Source organism: Zootoca vivipara, chromosome 2, assembly GCF_965207765.1.
Source record: "Zootoca vivipara chromosome 2, rZooViv2.hap1.1, whole genome shotgun sequence".
In the NCBI taxonomy this organism is placed as follows: Eukaryota; Metazoa; Chordata; class Lepidosauria; order Squamata; family Lacertidae; genus Zootoca; species Zootoca vivipara.
In genome coordinates this window covers 69,090,328-69,114,822 of record NC_142584.1, presented here as the reverse complement: position 1 = coordinate 69,114,822, position 24,495 = coordinate 69,090,328, and the positions used below count along the sequence as shown (strand labels likewise).

General features: G+C 47.5%; 1 protein-coding gene across 1 annotated transcript; it reads right to left on the bottom strand.

The window, feature by feature from the left end:
* Positions 1-93: 93 nt before the first annotated feature.
* IFRD2 (interferon related developmental regulator 2) lies at positions 94-24,323 on the bottom strand. Its single transcript, XM_035106027.3, has 12 exons — positions 24,138-24,323; positions 11,530-11,646; positions 10,486-10,570; positions 9,534-9,658; positions 7,902-8,059; positions 7,695-7,745; positions 6,428-6,609; positions 5,841-5,946; positions 4,126-4,263; positions 3,384-3,512; positions 3,160-3,255; positions 94-2,629 (listed from the first exon to the last, which is right to left on the bottom strand). Exons 1-12 carry the CDS (start codon positions 24,181-24,183, stop codon positions 2,549-2,551), a joined length of 1,314 nt encoding a protein of 437 aa, XP_034961918.1. The 5' UTR covers positions 24,184-24,323; the 3' UTR covers positions 94-2,548.
* Between the last annotated feature and the right edge of the window lie 172 nt (positions 24,324-24,495).

The window sequence follows — 24,495 nt, the reverse complement described above, 5'->3', positions numbered from 1 at the left end:
CCTGCCCCCCACCCACTCGACAGTGCACAGGAATCCCGATACTTGTTTTCCAAGACCGCTTCTGAAGGAAAAAATGGGTGTATGGTCCCAAGCTGTTCTTCCAAGGTGGCTAGCTTTTATTTTAAAACAAAAAGGGATAGTTGAAATTATCCAAATTCTACAGTCATAGCAATGCCGACATGTAGACACCCTGCTTTGATGCACCAGCCCCAAAGTTCACAACTGAACCCGGAGTAAAAAGAATGGCAGGAAGCCAGCAGCAGAATCCCAAGTGGCCCAACCACAAGAGCTAGGACAACCCTTCAGTTTGGCACTAGGCAAAGGCAAATCCTCTTGAGCAATTGCTTTCTGGGAAGAACTACTCAAGGTGTCTTGTGATATGGGGGTACATATCACATGGTAAGTGCTTTAAGCCGCTTGGAGACCTTCAGATCGCAAGCGACTAACAAACCTAATAAATAATAATAATAATAATAATAATAATAATGCATGCATTCTTTGTATAGATCTGCACAACTCAGCTGGAGTTGGAGAATGCGTGGTAAGGAAAGGCACGGCACATCTCCTGAGCTGCAGGACGCACAACAGGACGCCCCTGATTATTTCTGCAAATATCTATGCAGCTTGCAACTCTTGAACCTCCAGACATAAGTTCTGTGCCCATAAACCACTGCTGATGAGGTCATGTCGATAGGAATATGGCTTTTTACCTACCACTTTATGTTTAATATTTTCTCTCGATTTAAAGCCAAATAGGCCAACGTGGGCATTTTCTGCTGACAACACTATGAAAGTGAGGCAATGTGTTTCAGAGATCAAAAGAGCAAGGTACCAGGACAAAACACGTACTTTCCATTAACTTTGCTTTGTGATGATGGTGTGTTATGTCTCCAGTCTGGACAGCAAAGGTTTAAAGCTTTATATATATATACACACACACACCCTTATCCTATTTGTGATGACAAAATCCCCAAAAATACATTGCAGAGAAGCCAAATGGTGGGAAGCAAAATGGTGAGCGGCAGTTCTTCATACTGCCAGACTCCTCCATTTGCTGATTTCCTGGTACTCAAGTGCAGGGCTAGGATTCTGTGCTAGGGAGCACTGCACAAACACAGACTAACTTTAGGCACAGAATTAAACCTCCTAAGAATATGTAGATGTATGTGAATGAAAGAGAGAGCACAAGCATAGTAAATATTTATACAGGATCTGATCCAAACTAAGTTAGTTTCACCTAAGCCGCACTGAAATCAATGGAAACATAATACAACTAGCTGGTCCAGATCACTCCTATTATATATTAAACTGGACATCAGACTTTACAGCTGCACAAAAGAGGAAGCACGTAGACCATGCCTTGTAAAAGAGGGATAGCAAGAATTGCAGCTGTCAAAGTAATGGGGCTCCTGTATAGCTCCCCACCACCACCACATAACAGACTTAAATAAATTATGCAATATATGCTCACAGAATTCAGCTTTCTGAAGGCAGGAGGGCCCGCTGAGCAGGGCAAAGGACCACACACCAACTTTACACCAGCCAAATAAGCCACAGGACCCTTCTCTTACAACAGGGGAACATGCCCCACTATGAGGATGAGCTTTGCCAGAGTGGCCAGAGGACGGGCCCTTTCTTTGCCCTGAGGCTTTTGCTGGCTTTTCATTCTGCCATCAAAGAAGGAGAAGAAAAGAGAAGCAGCAGCCATGCAAGTGCAGAGCAAAACTGAGCGTTATAATCAAGTGAGAGAACAGAATTAAAGACAGTGATGGGCAGGGCGTCAGAGAGAGGCTGCGAAAAATAGCAGCTGCATGAGCAGAGAAGAGGTACAGCCCCTTTCATGGTGCTGTCAGCCCAGCCTTTAATAAACAACCACACTGATTTCTAGTGTACATTTCATTCAACCCAAACACAAAGTATCTTCAACACCAGAGGGGAAGAACCCAAGGCACCAAACCTCAAGCCAGTACTTTTACCACCTCCATCCTGGACAACTGCAGTCTTTAGCCTTACAACTAAGCCAGCCTCCTGCACTGGGTACTTCACTGGAAGTTCTCACGGCAGAAGGGGGTGGGAAGATCTAGTCCTTGATTTCACTGCGCACACTGCAACGGCAACTGCAGGATGTGTTCAGCATCAGAGACAGGGGGAAAGATAGGGCTTTTTTAAAAAAAAGAATAACTGGCTTTAAAAAGCAGAGGGGAGAAAAAATAAGCCTCCCCACTACCCAACCTCGCTTAGATTTTTTTGGGGGTTAAAAAAATAAAAATGGCACCTGCCCATTGCCATCCCGCCACGATTCAAACATTCGAGACATTTAAATATTATTCTGTACATATATAAAAGCCCCCAGACAATGGTGGGGGAGCAAAGGGGGGGCATGGCACAAGCCCAGCTTTCGTAAAGAGTGAAGGCAACAGGGCTCCTTTGCCACAGGCTCTCCCTCCACCCACAAGGTTCACAGTGTTCCAGGTCTGTAGCGCATTGGCCTGTATGGAAGGCGGCAGCAGCAGCAGCAAGAGGAGGAGGAGGAGGAAACAAGCCTCCCTCAAAGGACATCGGCTCGCTTATCTCGAACACGGCTCCTTGCTTTCGTCCGGGCCTTGAAAGCAGCCGAGTTGTACAGGTGCTGGTGGGGATGCAGAAAGAGAAAAGAAAGAGAGACAGAGGGGGAAATTAGCTGAGGGAACATCAGAAAAAACTCTGTCAAATCAGACCAAAAGAGAAATATAGTCCAACATTGCATCTGCAGAAGCTGCTAGCCATGCCTTAGGGGCATTCACAGGCACAGCGAGAACCCCCTTCTCCTTTCCTCCCAGCACCTGGTTTTATTATATTACATACACACACACACCTCACCCCCTGCCTAAAACACACACATTTACTGGTTTCTACATGTCACCTCCACACCATCTGAAGACTTGCATTTCAGCCATAATCTGGCTTTGCCACTGCACATTTCTCTCTAGAGGGCCAGAGTGATCACATAACCTAAAGGTTGTTGGTAGGAAATAGGCTCTCTATGGCAAGCTGCCAATGGTGGGGGAAAGATCCACACAGGTTTGCTGGTGTTGCAGAGAAGAAAATAACATCGAAACTTAACAAAGCAAAGCGAGGGAGCCAACGGCAGCAGAAATACTAGGAGCACCGCTGACGTACCTTCTCAAAGCGTGATATCTTGCTGGCTTTAATAGCCGCAGCATCCAGCACTAGCGGGGGGCCCAGTTCAAATATCTCACGCAGGAGCTCGTTGTTCTGTGGGCAAGACGACAACACCCATTAGGTGGGAAATCTTGGGAGCTGAGAGAGCAGCAGCCGAGGTAGACCAGCACAAAGGCAAGGAATAAACCTTAGGAGCCCCACGTGGACTCTTCCGCCCTTACCTGAAGGTGGTGCCTGACCCCAGAGCCAAGAGCCTCTTTGAAGGCATTGTATGTTCTCCTCCTTGCCCAGCTGTCCACATACATACACTCCAGTCCAAACTTGATAGTCTCCTCGTGGAACTCCCCATTCTAGAGCAGGGAAGAAAAGGCAGCTGGAGACTCGACTCCGTAGAGAAAGAGAGAATGGAAGTTCATCCCACCCCACATCTCACGAGCAAAGCTCGGCACCATGTTGTGCCTCTGAATGCTTGTTTAGAGTGGCAGCTTCGTGGACACTACCTCACTGCAGAAGAAAGCCACTCACAGGCATTTCATGCAAGCACCAGCACTACCCCAGTGCCTACCACAGAGGGCTTTATGGAAAGCAGGACAGCAGAGCTGCCCTAAGTGCTCATAGAGAAAACCCTCTACTGACAGGCTCCCTTCCTCCCTTTCCAGGAATGTGAGGGCAAGGCCAGAGCTTTAATCTGAGACAGATTTTGAAGACCAGGTCATAAGCTTGGAACACATGAAACATTATGGGGGCAAAAAAAAAAAAAAGAGAATGCCTCTTAAACATGCACAGAGTGCATTTTTCCTCAGAATAGTTGCAGCCTGTGCGTCACAAAGCTGGAGTTAAAGGAACACAACTATATAAAGGCCCTCAAGCCTTGTTCTTCTAGGAAACCTAAGGGTTGAAGCAATGCGGAGGGAGGAGCCCCCTTCTGAACTAGGCAAGGTCTGCATGAGCCAGGCAAGGCACCTCAATGAAATGCAGCACATCGCGGAAGATGGAGCGCTGCTTGCGCCGGTCGGTCTTGGCTCTGTACTTGTTGCTGTCTGTGGCCAGGGCTTTCAGTTTTGTGCAGAGCAGGTCAGTGTCTTCATAAAAGAAATCCTCCTATGGCCAAAAAAGAGAGGAGATGAATGGTGTCAAGCAGAAGCTTCAACTTGCAGGCCACCCAAAAGGCAGTGAGAGGTGCAAAAGGATAGAGGGGCCACAGCTCTTTCCTGGTTTTACTTTTTGTATCTGTATCTCATAACTCCTTTGGGAAACTCTCCGTGGCCTGAAATGGGGGTCCTGGCACCTGCTGTCCAGGCATGTACTTTTATCAGTCCACATTCACTTAAGGAACGGGATCCCATGCCTCAGATCTATTGACTGAGTACAGACTAGGCATCTGAGGAATTCAATTCCTGTGAATTCTACTGCAACCCAACCTGACTTCCTGGACTAATGTGTAGATTGGAAAGTAGTTTACCGTTTGGATTTTATGCTTATGAATTTTGCAATTCAATGTTCAGTTAAAAAACCCAGCAACAATAATGCCGACATAAATTTAGAAAAATGTATATTTTAGGATAAAAAGTCTCATGAACATGTGCAAGATGGACAAAGACAAAAAAAATAATAGACCGATCCATCCTTTCCTTGTACTGTAAAGGTAAAGGGACCCCTGACCATTAGGTCCAGTCGTGACCGACTCTGGGGTTGTGGCGCTCATCTCACATTATTGGCCGAGGGAGCCGGAGTACAGCTTCCAGGTCATGTGGCCAGCATGACAAAGCGGCTTCTGGCGAACCAGAGCAGCACACGGAAACACCGTTTACCTTCCCGCTTGGAGCGGTACCTATTTATCTACTTGCACTTTGATGTGCTTTTGAACTGCTAGGTTGGCAGGAGCTGGGACCGAGCAACGGGAGCTCACCCCGTCGCAGGGATTCGAACCGCCGACCTTCTGATCGGCAAGCCCTAGGCTCAGTGGTTTAACCCACAGTGCCACCCGCATCCCTCAATCCTTGTACTGTACAGACTCACAAATTTTGAGTGGGACAGCATTTTACTCAAGATGAAATTTTCGATGGCAGTCTTTTATCAACACAAAGCCAAATGAGATTGCAGGGTTTGCCTCAAATGATTATCCTATCCCAAGACACTAAGAGAGTGTGTGTGCGCGTGCGCACACAGGGAATGCAACTTGGAAGTTGATAGATTTGGAATTGTTGTCAAGACTATTATTTTCTTCACTGGGTCTTCCAACCAGCTTGCAGGCTTTCCATATGCATCTGGTTGGCCTCTGTAGGAACAGGAGGCTATGGATTAGATGGGCCACTGACCTGATCCAAAAGGGATCCTCTTAAGTTTTCCCCCCTTCACTTACTGGCAAAGGCCTCAGGAGCTACAAGAACCCAAGATGACCCCTTGCTGGACCAGACCAAAGGCCTATCTAGTTCGGCAACCTGTTTCCCACAATGGGCGATCAGAGGCCCTTGGAAAGCCTACTGGTAAGATATGAAGGCAGTAGATGTTTCTCCTCCCCAGAAGCTGGCTTTCATTGCAATATTGCCTCCACCCAGAGTAGTAGTCCACCCCAGGACTACTCATTCTCTAGTCTACCCCAGGACTAGAGAATGGTCACAAGCACAAGAGGGACCTCGCATGTGTACATGCAAGCATCAGCAAATGCTATATCCTACCTCCATGTCTCGAGCCAGTTCAAAGAGCAGTGCAATTGTTTCACCTGCCACAATCCGAAGGTTGACGTTATCACTGGACAGCATCAGAGGCAACTTGGGTAAGTGACTGTAGAAGGAGAGCACAAGGTAAGAATGTAAGAACAGCCCTGCTCGATCAGGCAAGTGGCCCGTCTAGTCCAGCATCCTGTTCTCACAGATGCCCATAGGAAGCCTGCAAAGGAGGACCAGAGCGGAACAGCATTGTCTCTGCTTCTGATTCCCAGCAACTGGCCTTCAAGAAGCTTACTGCACCTCCAACAGTGGAGGTAGAATAAGATGGCTAACCATAGAATAAGCCACCCCTTCCCCATTCTGATCACCAAGCCCACGGTGTGTGGAAGTTACTTTCCCACCTCTTTCCCTACACTCAATATCAACGCTCTGTGCACAAGCGTATTGCGATGTCAAAGGCAAATGGGAGAGCGCTACATGAAAGCATTAAATCAAGGTTTTCTTCATGATCCATCACCGCTAGGACTGAAAGAGAGAAAGAAATGGGGTTTCCCCATTTTCAGAAGAAATTCAGCCTAGGAAGACTGGTCACTCACTTGTCCAGGATCTTCTTGATCTGGGTGCTTGGGCAGATGGTGAGGAGCAGAGACCATGACTGGAGTGCATTGCAATGCAAGGTCTGGAGCACGGGACTGTGATGAGAGGGCACCAAGCTGGCATCCTCGCTGCAGGAACTGCCAAATATCCCTTCTAGGCAGGCAAGACAGGAAACCAAGTCCTGGAGGGGGTGGGAAGTGACCAGTCAGTTCTCACAGAAACAGTAAGAGAAACTAAAAAGGATACGATAAACCAGAAGGGTATCTACGCTGAGGATTCAGGGTGGCACATAATCTGTGCTCACAATTATGCTGGCAATCAACTCTGAGGGAGCCAGGTTTGCCAATGCAGGAAAGCTGAGTCGACTGCAGCCCCAAAGTTCTATGAGATCCAAAGTGCTTTTTCTTGTTCTCTTTTATTCTAGTAATGAAACACACACCCCAAAGCACTTACAGTATGTGCTTCCCCCTTGTAAATCTGTTAAGTATTCCTGTGCATGAATAATGAGTCCATTTTGGTGAATGAAGCCTTAAACCAGGCACCCCCAAACTGCGGCCCTCCAGATGTTTTGGCCTACAACTCCCATGGTCCCTAGCTAAGAGGACCAGTGGTCAGGGATGATGGGAATTGTAGTCCAAAACATCTGGAGGGCCGAAGTTTGGGGATGCCTGCCTTAAACCGCCAGTTTCAACTTCAACAAGGCAAGTCCAGCTATGACCATGTCCTAATGCAGAGAGCAGCTCATCTTAATTGCATCTCTCTGGGCTGATCCAAAAGGAACTGGCTCTACCTGTAGCGAGGTGGTCAGTCCTCTGTGTAGCTACAAAAGCAATAACTAAGCGGTATAACCAGAGAACAGGATGGGATAAAAAACTGGGTGGAAAAACCAGGAGCTATTTAATCAGAAGGGACCATGGAGGAGTCTCAATAGACTGAGTTATGCAAGGAATCAGTAGTCAAGGGGCTGCTTCTTAATGCAAAATGAATGGCTTCCCTAAAACACTTCAGAAGATCAATACTTGGCTAACCACTTTTCAGAAGGTAACAAATACTCTCTGAAACAATTTCAGAGTGTGGTGGAGTCCGGCACTCTGACAACTAATCTAGACCTGACAAACCCCAGGGATCAGTATTCAAAGACAGGGTGTTGACACTCTAACTGGCTACTCTAACTACTATACCACCCCATGCAGGAGGGGAGGGAGATCTAGGTTCTTGCTTCACTGGCTATATAGCCTGCCAAGTTAAAGCATTAGTGTAAGTTACCTCCATGTCTGCAGCAGCGATGTAGCAGCACATCCCAAGAGCAGTGGCACACTACCGGGGGAGATGGAAGAGAAAAAGGAAGACAGGACAAGGTAATGTCAAAGCCATTCCGAGTAGCCATTTTAAGAAACCATTTCCCAGAGTCCCCAGTAATATCTCCCTCCCACAAGGTTTGCTCCGAGGCAGATGAAAAGAGGTGCTACTCACACTTTGCCGAGCAACTGGGCTGGCCGAGGAGTCTGTGAGGATGGTGGTGAGGAGGGGCTTCAGGCTGCGGAACACCTCCTCCCCCTCGGGGCCCGAGCCCATCTGAAGGCACAGTAGTGTAAGGACAGTAGCAGCAAGGGACTGCTCCTCCCCTTTACCTGAGAGGAGGAAGAGAATAAGTTGCCTTTCCTTCTCATGCAAAATATTCAAAACAGCAAGAAACGGAACAAGGGACAGTGATGAAACTTAGAAGCACCAGAAGTGGTCTCTTTTCAGCCCTGTCGCAGTACTGTCCCACACTATTCCAAAGTGGTTTTAAAGGCAAAATGTTGTCTACAGCAGGGGTCCCCAGACTTACCGGCGTTTGGGCCGGTTCCCACCGCGCCGATCGCGCGGCGGGCCGGCGGGCGGGGGAGCGTGCGCCTGTGCGGGCCGGCGGGCGGGGGAGCGCGTGCCCGTGCGCATGCGCACGGGCGCTTACTGGCGCGGCAGCACGCTTCCAGGGTGGGAAAAGCGCCGAAAATCCGTTGTGCGCATGCGCGTGGGCCTCCCCCGACCCGGAAGTGCACCAGAAATGACTTCTTCCGGGTCAGGAGAGGCCCATACGCATGCGCACAAAGGATTTTCGGCGCTTTTTTCCCAACCCGGAAGAGCGCTGCCGCGCTGTGCACCGTAAGAGCGGGCGGCAGCGGCGGGCGGCGGGGGTCGTCGCGGGCCGGATTGGCAGGCTAATTGGGCCGCATCCGGCCCCCGGGCCGTAGTCTGGGGACCCCTGGTCTACAGGATGTAGAGCTGGGACAAAGATGCTGTGGCCTTCCAGATGTTGTCGGACTACAACTCCCATCACCCCTGACCACGTTGGCTGAGACTGATGGGAGCTGTAGCCCAATATCTGGGAGGGTTGCAAAGACTCACCATCTCTGATGCAGAGGGAATTTCAAAGGCAACATCAAGAGGGCAGGCAAGAAGCATGCAAGGTGTTAAAATGAACATAGAGACATAAAACTGTATTATCCCTATGCCATATAACAATGGAAATGTCACAGAAACCTACCAGGAGAAGGGAGCACTAACATGCCTCATTTTGTGAAAGACAGGAAGCCTTGGTTCAAAATTCACAGTAAACATGGGGAAAGTTTCAGTCGCCCTCTGCTCCCACTTGTAACAGGGGCAGGCATAATCACACTAGAGTGACTAGACCATAGCTGCCAAGTTCTCCCTTTTTAAAAGGGAAATTCCCTTATGCTGAATAGGCTTCCTCATGAGAAAAGGGAAAACTTGGCAGCTATGGACTAGACTATCTTATAAGGTGGTTGTTAACGATGGATGAAAACTTATGTGGAAATGTTTACATTAAATATGGTGACTTCACAATCTTTATGCTTAACAGAAGTATCAATTACAAAAGGGCAATAAAAATGACCAGAAGTTACCTTATTTGGGAAAGTATGAAACTGCCAACACAATCCACCCAAACCACTTTCCTGCCCATTTGTTTTCAGTGGGAGAGATTTAAGCAGGTGCCCATTTCTCCTGCCAAAAGCCAATGGGACTTGGGAGTGCTTTGATTAGGCTGGATCAAGTCCGTCTGTATTACATAATGGTGCTGTACTAAAGGTTGCAGAGACCCACCTTTCTTCAGGCACTTCTCTAAGGAGTCTGTGACGGTGAGCCTGCGTTCCAACAGGAAGTCAAAGAGCGTCTTGGAGGAGAAGGCCAGCCGCAGGCTCTCTAGAGCAACTTGCCGTGTCTTGGCACTGGAAAGATGTCAAAAAGAGAGAGATGGGAGTCATAACAAGAGCCATGGATGTGCAGCTCTCCTCACAAGAATCCAAGTTCAGTGCGAAATAAAGTCAGCTAGCTCTGAACAAATCATGCAGGTTTACTTCATCTTTCTGAACAGTTCAGCAAATTCTTCACCTGCTACAAAATTCATACTGATTCAGTGTGAAGTTAACGGGCACACGGCATGCGCTCTGAACTACACAAGAGACATACCTTTTTTTGACTTGGGGCGGGCAGTGTGTACATAGCTCTGAGGCTCAGAACCAACCGCTTCTGTATATCAGGAAATACACCAGAAGTTTCCGTGCGCTGCTCTGTCATGCTGGCCACATGACCCAGAAGCTGTACACTGGCTCCCTCGGCCAGTAAAGCAAGATGAGCACCGCAACCCCAGAGTTGTCCGTGGCTGGACCTAACGGTCAGGGGTCCCTTTACCTTCATACATGATATATACCAGTGTCCTAATTCCAGTTCTATGGACTGTGCAGACCACCACCCCAGTTTAGAAGTTCACTCTGAATAATCGAGGCTGCATGGCCAGAAGGGCAGCAGTAATTCATACTGTTTTGTAGTGAGGAGAAGTGCCAAACGCTGTGTGCACTTCTGCCAAGTTTTTCTCAATGGAGCTGCACCCAGCCTATCCCAGTTGGCAGCTTGCCACTGAAGCAGTCTATATGCTAACAGGGAACACAGTTCTCTGACCACCGCCTCTTAGGCAGCCCAAGTGATGAGTGTTAGGTTTCTGTACGTAAGAGCAGGCTTGGAGGAATCAAAACTACTTTCTAGAATTGAGCCTCACCTCTTGTCCATCACATTGTCAATGCACTCCTTCAGTTTATCTTCCACCTCTTCTTGCTGTGCCTGGTCATCCACTGCTTCACCTCCTGCGGAAAAGCAGAAAAAAGGGAGCAGGGGAGGAAAGCGTCAAAGTAAGATTGGACCATCCAGACCCACAGCCTGCAGATCTTGTACCCCTAAAGAAAAGGGAACAAGGGTTGAAAGTCTGAACAGTGCTGGCAGAACTGCCAGTGGATTCTTTATCTTAGCATTTCAACAGGTTTTTTTGCTCGAGACGCTTGTTCAACAGGCTTTCGTCCAGTCTTGAGTTATGAATTGTCCTGGCAGCTGATGTGACATTTAACTGTATCAGCTCCAATGGAATCATACTGTAATTAACGAAGTTTTAGTAACAGCAAAAAAAACCCACCCACAACCATTTTTTTAAACCATCCATGCTTTTAATTGCTTTGTTGAAAGCCACGTTGAGTACCGACTGGATGAAAAAATTCCATTCAATGCTTACAAAGCGATGTCTCTGGAAGTGTGCCTATTATGTGGTCACATGGTGGGGTATATCACATCCATTACAGCATCTGAAAACTCTTTATTTTGATTCTAAGGCACTCCACATACCAGTTTCTTGTGTGAGGTGGTTTTTCTTTTCTTTGCAAGCTTGTGAATTAGTCTGCAGATGTCATCTGCTAATGTAATTTGCAACCCAAAATAACCAAATTTTGTCACCTTTCCCTGTCGTATGACCTGGAGGAGATTCTAACAAACCTGAACATGTGGTGGAAGTTTTGCTTAAAAGCTCATGTATTCTCCTGTCTCCAATCTTTTTTGTAGAGGAGCAAGTCTTCCTTCTCAATGACTCCCCGCACCCCAAAAATTATCACACACATCCCTCTATATTCTGAAGGGTGGAAAAAAACATTCCAGGAAAAAACCCACTTTGTTGTGCGGAGCTTCCCGAGGTTTGAAAGGGGTGCTTACAAAATCTACAGTTTTGCTAAGTACACAGAAGGCCAGGGTTTCCGTCACTAACTTCTGCCCACCCCCTCACCTGTCACTTCTTCAGTCACACTGGTCGTCTCACTGGCGCTGCTGTAGTGACTCAGCACTTCACTAGCTGCGTCGTCATCACTGGCCTGAGACTCCATCTTTGCAATCCGGTGAGCTCCTAAGAGGAAGAGAGGAGAAAAGGTCAGAACAAGTGAGACATTCACCTGTCTGACTTACAGGATGCAGGCTGTGTTTCCCAGAACATACCCTCATAGAATCATAGAGTTGGAAGAGAGCACAGGGGCCATCCAGTCCAACCCCCTGCCAAGCAAGAAACACCATCAAATCATTCCTGACAGATGGCTGTCAAGCCTCTGCTTAAAGACCTCCAAAGAAGGAGACGCCACCACACTCCTTGGCAGCAAGTTCCACTGTCGAACAGCTCTTACTGTCAGGAAGTTCTTCCTAATGTTTAGGTGGAATCTTCTTTCTTGTAGTTTGAATCCATTGCTCCATGTCCGCTTCTCTGGAGCAGCAGAAAACAACCTTTCTCCCTCCTCTATACTGTATGGCATCCCTTAATATATTTGAACATGGCTATCATATCACCCCTTAACCTTCTCTTCTCCAGGCTAAACATGCCTAGCTCCCTAAGCCGTTCCTCATAAGGCATTGTTTCCAGGCCTTTGACCATTTTGGTTGCCCTCCTCTGGACACATTCCAGCTTGTCAGTATCCTTCTTGAACTGTGGTGCCTAGAACTGGACACAGTACTCCAGGTGAGGTCTGACCCTATCTGAAGAATGTGGAGCATGAGACAGGGTCTTCCTTTTCCCTACCTGTGACCAAGGGGGATTACAGATGACTACTGGTATTTGCAAAGAAGGAATTTATCATGGTATGAAATCCACCACTTAACAAGCTAAGTGCTCACTCAAAGTAGACGAGCTATTTGCCACACTTCTACACCGAATCAGAAATCTGGGAAAGCAGGAGCACAGAAAGCGGCAATATATGTCAGACCATTGTCCTATCTAGCTCAGTGTTGTCTGCACTGATTGGCAGCTGCTCTCCAGTGTTTCAGACGGAAATCTTTCCCAGCTGGACAATGAGGTCCAGCTCCGAGGGCCTTCTGGCAGTTCCCTCACTGTGAGAAGTGAGGTTACAGGGAACCAGGCAGAGGGCCTTCTCAGTAGTGGCACCCACCCTGTGGAACGCCCTCCCACCAGAAGTCAAAGGAGATAAACAACTATCTGACTTTTAGAAGACACATGAAGGCAGCCGTGTTTAGGGAAATTTTTAATGTTGGATGTTTTTATCGTGTTTTTAATATTCTGTTGGGACCCAGGTGGCTCTGTGGGTTAAACCACTAAGCCTAGGGCTTGCTGATCAGAAGGTCAGCGGTTCGAATCCCTGTGGCGGGGTGAGCTCCCGTTGCTCGGTCCCAGCTCCTGCCAACCTAGCAGTTCGAAAGCACATCAAAATGCAAGTAGATAAATAGGAACCGCTACAGCGGGAAGGTAAACGACGTTTCCGTGTGCTGCTCTGGTTTGCCAGAAGTGGCTTTGTCATGCTGGCCACATGACCTGGAAACTATACACCAGCTCCCTCGGCCAATAATGCGAGATGAGCGCCGCAACCCCAGAGTCGGTCATGACTGGACCTAATGGTCAGGGGTCCCTTTACCTTTAATATTCTGTTGGGAGCTGCCCAGAGGATGATGATGATGATTTGGAGATGCAAAGGACTGAACCCGAGACATATATTTTACCACTAAGTTATGGCCCTTGTCTAATCTTCACCATTTGGCAGGACAATGCCGTGGAACCCATACAGATAACCATTTTGTTTACTTTGCACTTGCGCAGAAACAACTTTCTCGCCATGTTCTAGGATAACAAAGTCATACCTCGGCTCCCAAACGCCTTGGGAGTCGAGCGTTCCAACTCCCAAATGATTGAAAACTGGAAGCGAGTGTTCTGGTTTCCGAACGTTTTGTTTTCAGCCGAACGTTTGGCACAGCTTCCGCTATTGTTTATGGCACACCTGCGTTTCTGAACGTTTCAGAAGTTGAAGAGACTTCTGGAACGGATTCTGTTTGACTTCCGAGGTATGACTGTACAGACAAACAAGCAACTGCAGAATGGTTTGGTTATATGGGCTCATATGCCCTATCAAGTAGTTACATGCATACTGTGATATGCTGTTGCCTAGTAAGTGATCATCTGTATGCACCCCAACTTGTTAACTGTGTGTGCATTTCCTTTCTAAACAACAACCAAAATGGCACCTTCATTTTAACCAACTATGCTTCTTTTTGTTGTAAAGAACAAGTCCAAGATGCTTCTATGAAACCTCAATCTCACAAGCTCCACTGAACAATGATACTGTCCAAGACTGTACTACATTCCACCTAAACATTAGGAAGAACTTCCTGACAGTAAGAGCTGTTCGGCAGTGGAATTTGCTACCAAGGAGTGTGGTGGAGTCTCCTTCTTTGGAGGTCTTTAAGCAGAGGCCTGACAGGCATATGTCAAGAATGATTGATAGTGTTTCCTGCTTGGCAGGGGGTTGGACTGGATGGCCCTTGTGGTCTCTTCCAACTCTATGATTCTATGACATAAGCCTTAATGGTAAAGAGAGCTAGGGCAGTTCCGCTGCAGAAAAACTGCAGTCAACTGTCAGGAAGGGAACGGTGGACAACCCTGTTTTCCCACTCACCTAAAGCAAGACGAGTGGCCAAATCCCTTGACATCCCTGGATAGCTATTAGCCAGCTACTTAGCCTTTGGTTAAAGTCAGCACTGTCAGCTTCGACACACCCTACTGATAAATGTTCAAGGCCTGGACCAGGAGATAATCAGAACCATATGGAAGGGGATGAAGGGGCCCCCCTTTTAACCCTTTCTGACTTTAAGGGACCAGAGCTTTTAAAAAATTGTTTTATTTGCTTGAAGCTTTAACAAGGAACAGAAAAGAGAAAGAAAAAAATAAGCAAACTCTGGAAAAAAGAGAAAATAATAATATACTGTTAACAAATTGCAATCTATTCCCACTGCAAATACAATGCCCATCAATACATGGATTTTAAAATAGACATGCAAGTTAATATAAGCCTTCGACACATCCAAACAGGTATCTGCATGAGATTGGCGCCTATATCAAATATGTTTGAAAGTAAGGTCTCTAAACCATTGTGTAATAGATGGTGGATAGCAAAAAAGTATAAGTTTCTTAGCCACCATAAGGACTCAAAGCCCACTTTTGTTATTCAACCATTAATCCCCAAATGGTTAAAATCTGAATATGAAGGAACCATTCATTCGTACAATTTAGGAGAAAGGTATAAAATTCTAATTCCCTTCATAAATTCCTGAGGAAATCCAAATTTTTACAAAGCAACAAATAAAAACTGCCAATATATTTTGTCAAGTGATTTTTCAGAACCCAAAGAAATAAGTTGAGTCGGATCCATTCTAGAACTATTTAAAGCTACCAGGAAAAGACGCTTGGGTAAATTCATAGTTATTATTGATTGTTTTCAGAGAGAAATAAACAGAAGTAGCCAAGTTTGTGAAGCGAGTGGTTAAGAAAATGGAGTATCGTGGAGAAGGCAAAAACATAATAGTACAGCTTCAGTGTGTTAGTTTATTTGTTTCACCCATAGGCTATGATAAAATTGCAAAACCAAAACAACCTAGAGCTGCTACAATCCATACGCACAGAGCACAACTTCATAAAATGCATGATTAAATTCAGATTGATCCAAATGACATAAAAGCACAGAGGGGTTAAAACCAGGTCTCATTTCAGCCAGGGTTGCAGCACAGGTAACCTTTGGCATGACCTTGTTGTAATCTGCAAATAAAATTAATTCTCATCTCTTCTGCAAGTTTGACCAGGGATCTCAATTCTTCAATAACTGGAGGAAGAACTTTCCTCCCCTCACCCCCCCCCCCGACAGTTAGTAGGCAGGTAAAGAAATGGCACAGAATATTCCCAGGCAGCTATTAACTGGGATAGCTCAGTCGGTAGAGCATGAGACTCTTAATCTCAGATCATGAGTTTGAACCCCATGTTAAGCAAATGATTCCTGCATTGCAGGGTGTTGGACTAGATGACCCTTGTGGTTCCTTCCAACTCTAGGATTCTATGGTTCTCTCTAGTCTTATATTGGGGAAGGCATCGGGTAACCAACCAAACGGGGACTCCAGATTTTCAGACAGAAATACAGGACAGAGAAAAGCTGGGCCTGATGCACGCTTACAAGCAATCTATATGGGACCAGAAATGATAGCCATGTAGGAAGCTTGAGGTGATAGTTACATATGCCAAAATCCACCATCAAACCACCTCAGTCCCAAGGGGGAGGGGAAACATGTTGAAAATTCAATGTCTACACCAGCATTTTCCAACCTGGTACCCTCTAGCTGTTGCCAACTACAACTCCCATTATCCTCTAGAGGGCACCAGATTGGGGAAGGGTGGTCTACACTATCACCGTTGCTATTTATCATTTGTGTGCAAATTACTTTATTATGCTTCTAAGCTTCCTGTCCCGTCCCCCATCTTCATCACTGTCATTCAACACTCCTGACAGACACATGGAGAACCCAGGCAAAGGGAACGACACTCAGTGCCACTGAGTGTGGCCTTGAATAAACTTGAATTCCAGCAGATGCTTCACAGGTCCAAGTTCACACTCCCAACTGTTGAACTGTATCAGCAGCTAATCAAAATCACACCGGACTGGACCAACAACTGTGTTAATTTCATTCCTGCTGCAGCAGAATGTCTGCCCACATATCACAGCAGTTGCCTTACCCTGACGGACAGGTGCAAAGGTTCCTAGGCAGGGCACCCTGGAGCAGCTGAGCCGCCTGAGAGAGTTCTGTCACCTCAGCCAGCCCCAAGCAGAAGCCAAGGAGGAAGCAGCCTTGGAAGGCAGCCAAGCTGCGATGCTGGGCCACCCGTCCTTCCCCTGCTCTGCTCGCAGAAACTGTGATCCATTAGGCTGGATCCATTAGCCCAAATGTGTTGGTGGGGATTAGCATGGAACAACAAAGATGCTGCCATGATAGTGTCAAACAAGCTACCATAGACAGACGAGCTTTTAATTTATTTATTTTTAAAGCACAGAAAGCAAGCCCAATGCAGAACTTCACAGAAAAGTGAGGCTGTTGTTACAGCTGGCAGACAATGGCTCAGTCAAACCACTCGGAACAATTTAACAGCGTTGTTTCAGACGTCACGTTTGTAGAAAAGCACTGCTGTGCCTAACGAAATGTGTTAGGACATCCTGGTTTTTGGGTTGCACAAGAGACCGAATCTGTTTGCTATCTTCTATTAAAAACAGCAGAGTCGTGGAAATGCCAAAGACTGAAAAATACAAGGCTAGAAAAGGACAAGGAGTGAGGCTTTTAGGGCATGGGTGGGCAAACTAAGGTCCGTGGGCCGGATCAGGCCCAAATGCTTTCTAGATCTGGCCCGCGGACGGTCTGGGAATCCAGGCAGCCGGCATAACGCGCACAATGGTTTTTGTAACTCAGCCAAGCTTTGGGGTCAAAAGTGAGGCGGGTGGCTGCTCGAGACAAGCCCCTTCTCCGTCCACTGCACGCAGCAATATTTTCTTCCGGAGTGGGGGGTAGGGAAGAGGGAAAAGGAGCCACAGTTCGGATTTCCACCATGGAGCTGCCGGCGACTGACCTCAGGAAGGGCAGATGCAGCGGCAGGGGCTCGGAGGCCCCTCGGGAGCAACACCTACCGGTGTCTGTGGTGCTCCTCACCGAAGGAAGCGGGGAGCGCCTGAGCGGCTGCACTCCGAAGCACTTATGCACTCTAGCTACACAGTGCTAGCCATGGAAAGGTAAATAGCAGCTGCCTTGTCTTCCTTCACGCAGGGAAAAGAACGTTTTTGCTTGAGCGGCGCCAGCGTGACTAAGTGTGGCCAACGGCTTTTCCCTTCACCCATGCATGTGCACACGCGCTCTAGGGCTGACAGGAATGGCGCGCTTACCTCAACCCCCCACCCAACCTTACGAGAGAAATAGTAACTGTCAACGCATAAAACCCAAAAGAAGCAGTGTGGGTGTATGAGAGAACACCCTCCGCCAAAAAAAAAAAAGCACATTTGGGCAACGATGTGGTTGCTCCCCATAAGGGTTTTTGCCAAAAATGTGGGTCATAATCATGGCAACACATAGTCGGTCCCCCCAAGGTCTGAGGGACAGTGGACCAGCCCCTGCTGAAAATATTTGCTGACCCCTGCTTTAGGGCTATGGCAGAAGGGAGCAGAGAGAGAGGAGGAGGAAAGGGAATTTGATTCCTGCCCCCTTGCAGCCAGCTAGACTGCAAAATAGCTGGGATGCTAAACACTACTGAATCATCAGCCAAAGCAGCAGGCGTTGCTTGCTGAGCAGGCATGACATCAAGGGAGCAGCCACTTAAGGGTTAAGAGGCTTCTGGCTCAAAGCCCCATACAAGGAGAGGGCTGCACTGGTGGCACCAGCCAGATGAAAGCAGATTGCTGAGTACACAGCTGGGCCCCACAATGAACAGGGCAGCATGGCCGCACCCAGGAAGGGAGGCTGGAGCAAGCATTCTGCACCGCCAACTCCAGGGGTTGCTAGCTGCCAATAAGGAACGCAGGCACTCCAGCCCCAAAACAGGCAACAGGGCAAAGGGTTCAGTCTCACACGGTATCCCTCGCAAGAAGAATAATTTACCAGCAAAACTAGCCGGGGGGGGGGGCAGAGGTGCATGTGCGAACTTTAACATACTCATCCAGCTGAGGTTGTGTTTATTCAGAGAGGCTGCAAATGCTTTGCTCCGCAGATGCCAAAAGAACAGTACATTGAGTTCTGCCCAGCTGCAAGGAGAGAGTGGCTTTGCACCATTCGGGGGTTGGGGTGGCTCCTGAAGGCATGTCAGGGTAGCCCTCGCCAACACCTTCATGCCACCCAGTGCAGCCTAATCCAATTAAGCCTCAAATCTACTCCCGCCTTAAGGAGTGTGATTAAAGGCAGCTGTGGCTTCAGACTGCCAAGCCAGCTTTCCCTCCTTTCCACCCACCCCCATCTGCTTTGCTTAACACCCAGCCTGATGAGGTGTTTTGAATCACTTAAAAGCCACCTCGCTATTTTGTGAGTCCTAATAAAGGAATTGTCTTCTTACTGGTTTGGGGATTTTTCTAGTGGGCCGGCACTGCTGCCTCAGCTTTTCCAATGCTAATTGCTTCACTGGGGTTGGGAATTTCACGGAGACTGTTGGCTGGGGAAGAAGAAGAAGAGTTTGGATTTGATACCCCGCTTTATCACTACCCGAAGGAGTCTCAAAGCGGCTAACATTCTCCTTTCCCGTCCTCCCCCACAACAAACACTCTGTGAGGTGAGTGAGGCTGAGAGACTTCAAAGAAGTGTGACTAGCCCAAGGTCACCCAGCAGCTGCATGTGGAGGAGCGGAGAGCTTGCATTTCCCTTTGCTTTGTGCTGACCCTGGTACCTACCTCTTCCTACTCTTTAATTTTTAAACACAAAGCCCGTGATTACTAATCACATGCATAACATGGCGCGTAGTTAGGTTCTAGTGTAGATCATGTCTCTAGCACTCTTTTCTTTCACCACACTCTTGGGCATGTGGTATTTGCCTTGACTAGGCCTCTGGTGTACTCCTGTCAAGAGCAGCCTATTGGAAAGCAAAAGGCCAGGATTCTTAGGTGGCAAAGACTTACAAGCTCAGGAGATAAAGATAGACTATGCAAATAAAACAGGTTAAGACTCACAGAACAGAATCCAGCATATCCTTAACCCTCCCACTGAAATCAACAGGATATAAAAATGCTTAGCACTCACTGTGCCTTTCCCTTGCCTAGAGCAAATGTTTTCTGTAAAGCAATACATGGGTGTTAGATAGAGCAGGGATGAGGGACTGCAGGCCTTCAGGTATTGCTGGACTGCAGCTCCCAACCATTCCTGGCTACTGGCCATGCATGATGGAGCTGATGGGAATCCAGCATCTCTAGAGGCAGAGAAAGGGAGGCTAAAAAAGGGACATTTGGAGAGTGGGAGGGAAACTTACTGAGATGAGTTTGGGAGGCAGCTCCAGTGTAAAAGGCTTACTTGACAAAATACAAGAAGAGACAAAATGGTGGTTTCTAAATGAGGACATTTCTGTAAGGGAATTGGCTTTCTCTTTTTAGGATACTGTCACAGACCTCTTAAATAGAAAAGCATAGGGTATATCTCACCATACAGCCAACCCAACTAAAATACTGTAATTCAAAGAGAGGCAGCCAACAAAATAAAGAGCATCCACACACTGAACTAAAAGACTTAGGTGCATAAAATGTTTTTACCTGGTGCTTAAAACACAACACTGGGTGTTGGGCATACAGACCTAGGACAGGCAACCCACAGGCACACAGCCACCACAGAAAAGGCCTGTCATCTTAGGAATAAGGGGAGAAAAGAACAGTTTCAACTGTTCTGTCTGAAAACGTAAGGAAGCCTGAGATCTGTTTCACGTAGTCCATGCCAGACAGCAGCCTGACTGCTGTATTTTAAACAAAATCAGCCTTCCGAGAGTTCTTTCACCCCACAAATAATGCAAGGCAGTAGCCAAGCCAAAGATGCTACTCGAGCATGGATAACTGTGGCCAGGCTATTGTCGATTGCCACAGTACAAAGAGGCTTCGATTTCCAAAAGGTTTCTAGAACAACAACACACGCTGCAAGCACTGCCTTCACAATAACATTCTAAGAAGACCTACTTGAGCATGGCAGCACCCAGGATATGCATGCTTCCAGACTTGTTACATAAGCAGCATCAGCAAAGTTGACACCACAGTCAAGCTGAAAGCAGATGCTGATTCCCAGAGAGTTCCACAGCACACAGGTAAGAAGCAGGTGCTTCTCCCACTGCTGATGTCAAAAAGCAAACATAAAAGGACTGGGACACTTACAGCTGTGTGTTCTTAGTGGCAAACAAATTTGTTTAGTACACCTGCAAAGGTCACAAAGTGCTATGTTTCTTTCTCCCTCCCCCACCCACTCACCGCATTCTAGGCAATTTTTAAAGCAGCACAGTGTGCCTTTAAAAAAAAAACACACACACACAATGCAAAGCCACCCTTCCACAAATGTAATTGTTTCCAACCCTCCAGAAAGACTCTGTTGGCTAATTTCACTTTATTGTGCCACCCACAATAGAAATTTTGCCTAGATGGCTAGCAATGCTGTTTGGCCCACTGAGCCATACACTGGCCTGGCCTGGGCTATACCAGAAGGTACACAGAAGTCACGCAGCGGGTAATTCCAGCCAAGGATTATAATTTTACACAGGGGTTGACCAGCGTGAGATACAGTCAATCCAGGTGTCTACAGACTTTGAAGAATTAAACACAGGATAATAAAGCTACCGTAATGCATGTCTTCTATAATTGCACACTCTCCCGTATTTGCTCTGTTACATCTTATAACTTGAAGCTGTCTGGACACAAACAGCTTAGATTACTTAGAGCAATGGTCCTCAACCTTGGGCCTCCAGATGTTTTTGGCCTACAACTCCCATGATCCCTAGCTAGCAGGACCAGTGGTCAGGGATGATGGGAATTGTAGTCTCAAAACATCTGGAGGCCCAAGGTTGAGGACCACTGACTTAGAGCATTATCACTCCAATTCTCACTCTGGATTTCTCAGTGGGAGAGGAGCTACCCTGTTTCTCATATTTTAAGGCATCCCCATAAAATAAGCCATAGCAGGATTTTTAAGCATTCAAGGAATATAAGCCATACCCCGAAAATAAGACATAGTGATAGGAGCAGCAGCAATGCCGGCCGCGGCAGGAGGAGGAGGAAAAAAATAAGACATCCCTTGAAAATAAGCCATAGTGTGTTTTTTTGAGGAAAAAATAAATATAAGACGTGTCTTATAATATGAGAAACACGGTATGTTCACAGTTCTCAAGGTTGTTCCAGTTTCATGTGTAGCAGTAAATAGGAACTACTCAGTGGCGGCCCATGGCTGTAAAATAATTTTCTAGTTGAGCAATGTTAAGGTCCCATCACTGGAGGCCTTTAAGAGCCATTTGTTTAAAACTGCCTTCTCTCTATCTCTCTTAAACAGAGGAATTAATTTTAAGCTGCTTATCTGATTTTATATTTTTTACTGGAAATGTTTGTGATTTGAATGACCAACAGTAACACTAATTTGGTAATGTTATTGCATCTATGTAACAGATTATCGACTACACATTGGAATTTTTTATGCCGGAAGCTCCTTTGAGAAAGTTTGACCCTGAGTTTGAGCCTATTATTTGCTTTAAATAAACACTTCAAAGAACACAGTCGTCAAATGGTTGTTATAAGAAAGCAAAGCATCTGATAAGAGATTTACACCAAAGTATATAACATATGGTTAGCTTCTTTTTGGACTTGGAAGCTAGAAAGTTTAACCATCACTCTTTGTAGCCTAGATGTTTCCGAGGTACAAAAACTATGCCAGGACTGTACTATTTCAGGCTGCCACCAGACTGAATGCCCCTCTATGCAGAGCAATTTAATTTTTTCTCCCTTATTTTCTATGTACAGAGAACTGTCTTACATGTCTGGGGTCACTAACTTTTTTAAGCCGTTGGGCACATTTGGATTTTTGAGCACATGCAATAGGCACCACCCCTAAAGTCACTTCTCTTATCTCCTTCAGATCAGCCTCCCCTCTGCTTCCCCCCCCCCAAGTCAAAAAGAGTGCAAACACACACTTTGCTTTTACAAGGGTAAATATGAGATTGAGTAGAATTAATCTGAGCCTTGAAAAGACACAAGCTTGGAAGTACTGTAGGTACGTAGGAAGCTGCCTTATATACAGAGTCAGGCCAGCTGTCCATCTAGCTCAATATTATCTACACTGACTGGCAGCAGCTTCATCCATCTCATGACCCATCCATGGGACTTATAAGAGAGGTGCACCAGGGGAAGAGCACCACTGCCAGGATAGGTAAGCACCACGCTGGCAACCCGATAGGGGTGGTGGTAAATTATGGGATCTCACCTACCTGAAGTAGTATGGACCACAAAACAGGTTTACAACCTCAGTAAGAACTAAGACTGCAACAGCAGTGATCTAACTCTTTGACTTCCATCACAGAACAAACAGGAAAAGCTCAGTATCCAACTGTAAGACAAGCTAGATGAGCAAGCAAATGGAGAGAAGGGTGAGCCCACGTGCCTGAACTGTGGCTTACAAGTAGCCAAGCTATACTACAGTGGTGCCTCGCTTAACGAATGCCCTGCTTAACGAAATTTTCGCTTAACGAAAGGTTTTTTCTAGCGGAGGTTGCCTCGCTAGACGAATTCGTTTTCGTCTAGCGAATCGCGGTTTCCCATAGGAATGCATTGAAATTCAATTAATGCGTTCCTATGGGCAAAAAAAAATTCAATGGATTCCTATGGGATTCGCTAGACGAATTTTTTCGTTATAAGAAAAGACCCGTGGAACAAATTAAATTCGTCTAGCGAGGCACCACTGTACCAGTATATAAAAGCAACAAGTCCTAAGCAAGGGCATTCTTTCTTACTAACTGGCCAAAGAAATCAGGAAACGGCAATCAGTTTATCATATGGATTAATCAGATGCATCCCTATTTGCCCCAGGAACTGCTCCGAGGTTAGAAAGTGGCAACCAGAGGATATGGAATAAGCATTTCAGAACAAATGTATGCTATAGGAACATGCAATTACTTCTGTCGTGTTTCTTTCCACCTTCCTCTTATCTGGAAGGCTTAATTTGTGGCTTATTGTTTTCCATTGCTCAATTGTTATAGGCAGCCTTGCTGGATCATAACAAAGTCCCATAAAGGACAATCTCATGCTACCCAGAGAGGACAACCAGATGCCTCTGGGAAGCCCAGCAGCAAAGGCCAAAGCCACTTTGGGAGTTTCAAAAGCATTTGCACAGCAGGGCAAAACAGGAAGCCTGAACGCATGTGCTTCGCCTCGCACGCACGGGGGTGCATGCACATGAGACAGAGATACACGTGTCACTTTCGGAAACACCGCCAGGGCTTTACACGTCGGACTAAAGCCCTTTTGGCACTCCGCTCTGCAGTGAAGCGCGGCAGCAGGAAGTGAGAAAGGGAAAGGCGCCTTGGGACGGGATGTGCAACTGGAGAACGAGGAAACAGAAAAGCCGGGCGGCTTCTCTAAAAGGCCACGTGGTAAGGGGTTGGGGACAGCCGTGCTCCCAATGAGCCTGGAGACCACCCAGACTCTCAGTGAAGCCGAGAGCCCCCCGCCCCCTTCGAAATGCCTTCATTAGAGCAGCTCCGATCGGGAGGCTCCCGCTTCTCTAGTCGAGGCGCGGAGGCTGCCTGGGCAGCTGCCTACTGAGCCCTCCTCGTACCCGGTTCCCACATCAACCCCCGGGCCCTTCCGCGGAAGAGAGAAACTGGTCTGGACGGAGGAGGCAGAGATCTGCCTCGCAGGAGAGCGCGCGCCAACCTCGTCCGGACACGCGGCGCAACAGCTGTCCGGGATCCCCAGGCGAAGCAGAAGAAGCAGAAGCGCGCGCGGACCAAGCGCCTGATCCGAATTTCTATTTCTCCTAAGCAGAGTGACTCCCGCGCCCGCCACCCCACCTCCGGCCAAACCCCGGCAGCCCCCGACTCCCCGTGCTCACCTCGGCCGCCCCGGCGGGCTCCGTCGCCCCGGCGTGAGCGGGGCATGGCCGGGCTGGGCGGGCGGGCGGTTATCAGGAGGCGGCTGGGGGCCGGCAGGAATCTCTGCGCTGCTGCGGGTTGACGGGGCCGGTCGCTGCCTGACGAGGGAACCACGCCGCTTGCTCCACCATCTTCCTTCCCTGGATAGATCACTCGCCCTCTTCCCGCTCCTCCTCCCTCCAAGCGGGTGCCGGTGCCGCCGCCGTGTCCTCTGGGAGCTGGAGTCCTGGCAGGCCCGCCTTGCTGAGCCAGCGCGCTTTGTGACAGCGCTACTGCTGGACTACGAGCCCCATGATGCTCCGCGCGGCTTGCCCCCAC

Excerpts from the sequence above, each read along its gene's own strand:
- IFRD2 (XM_035106027.3), bottom strand. The coding sequence starts at position 24,183 with ATGCCCCGCTCACGCCGGGGCGACGGAGCCCGCCGGGGCGGCCGAG. Across the intron at positions 9,659-10,485 it reads GACAATGTGATGGACAAGAG|TGCCAAGACACGGCAAGTTG; the intron begins GTGAGGCTCAAT and ends ACATCTTTCCAG. Across the intron at positions 2,630-3,159 it reads AGATATCACGCTTTGAGAAG|CACCTGTACAACTCGGCTGC; the intron begins GTACGTCAGCGG and ends CATCCCCACCAG.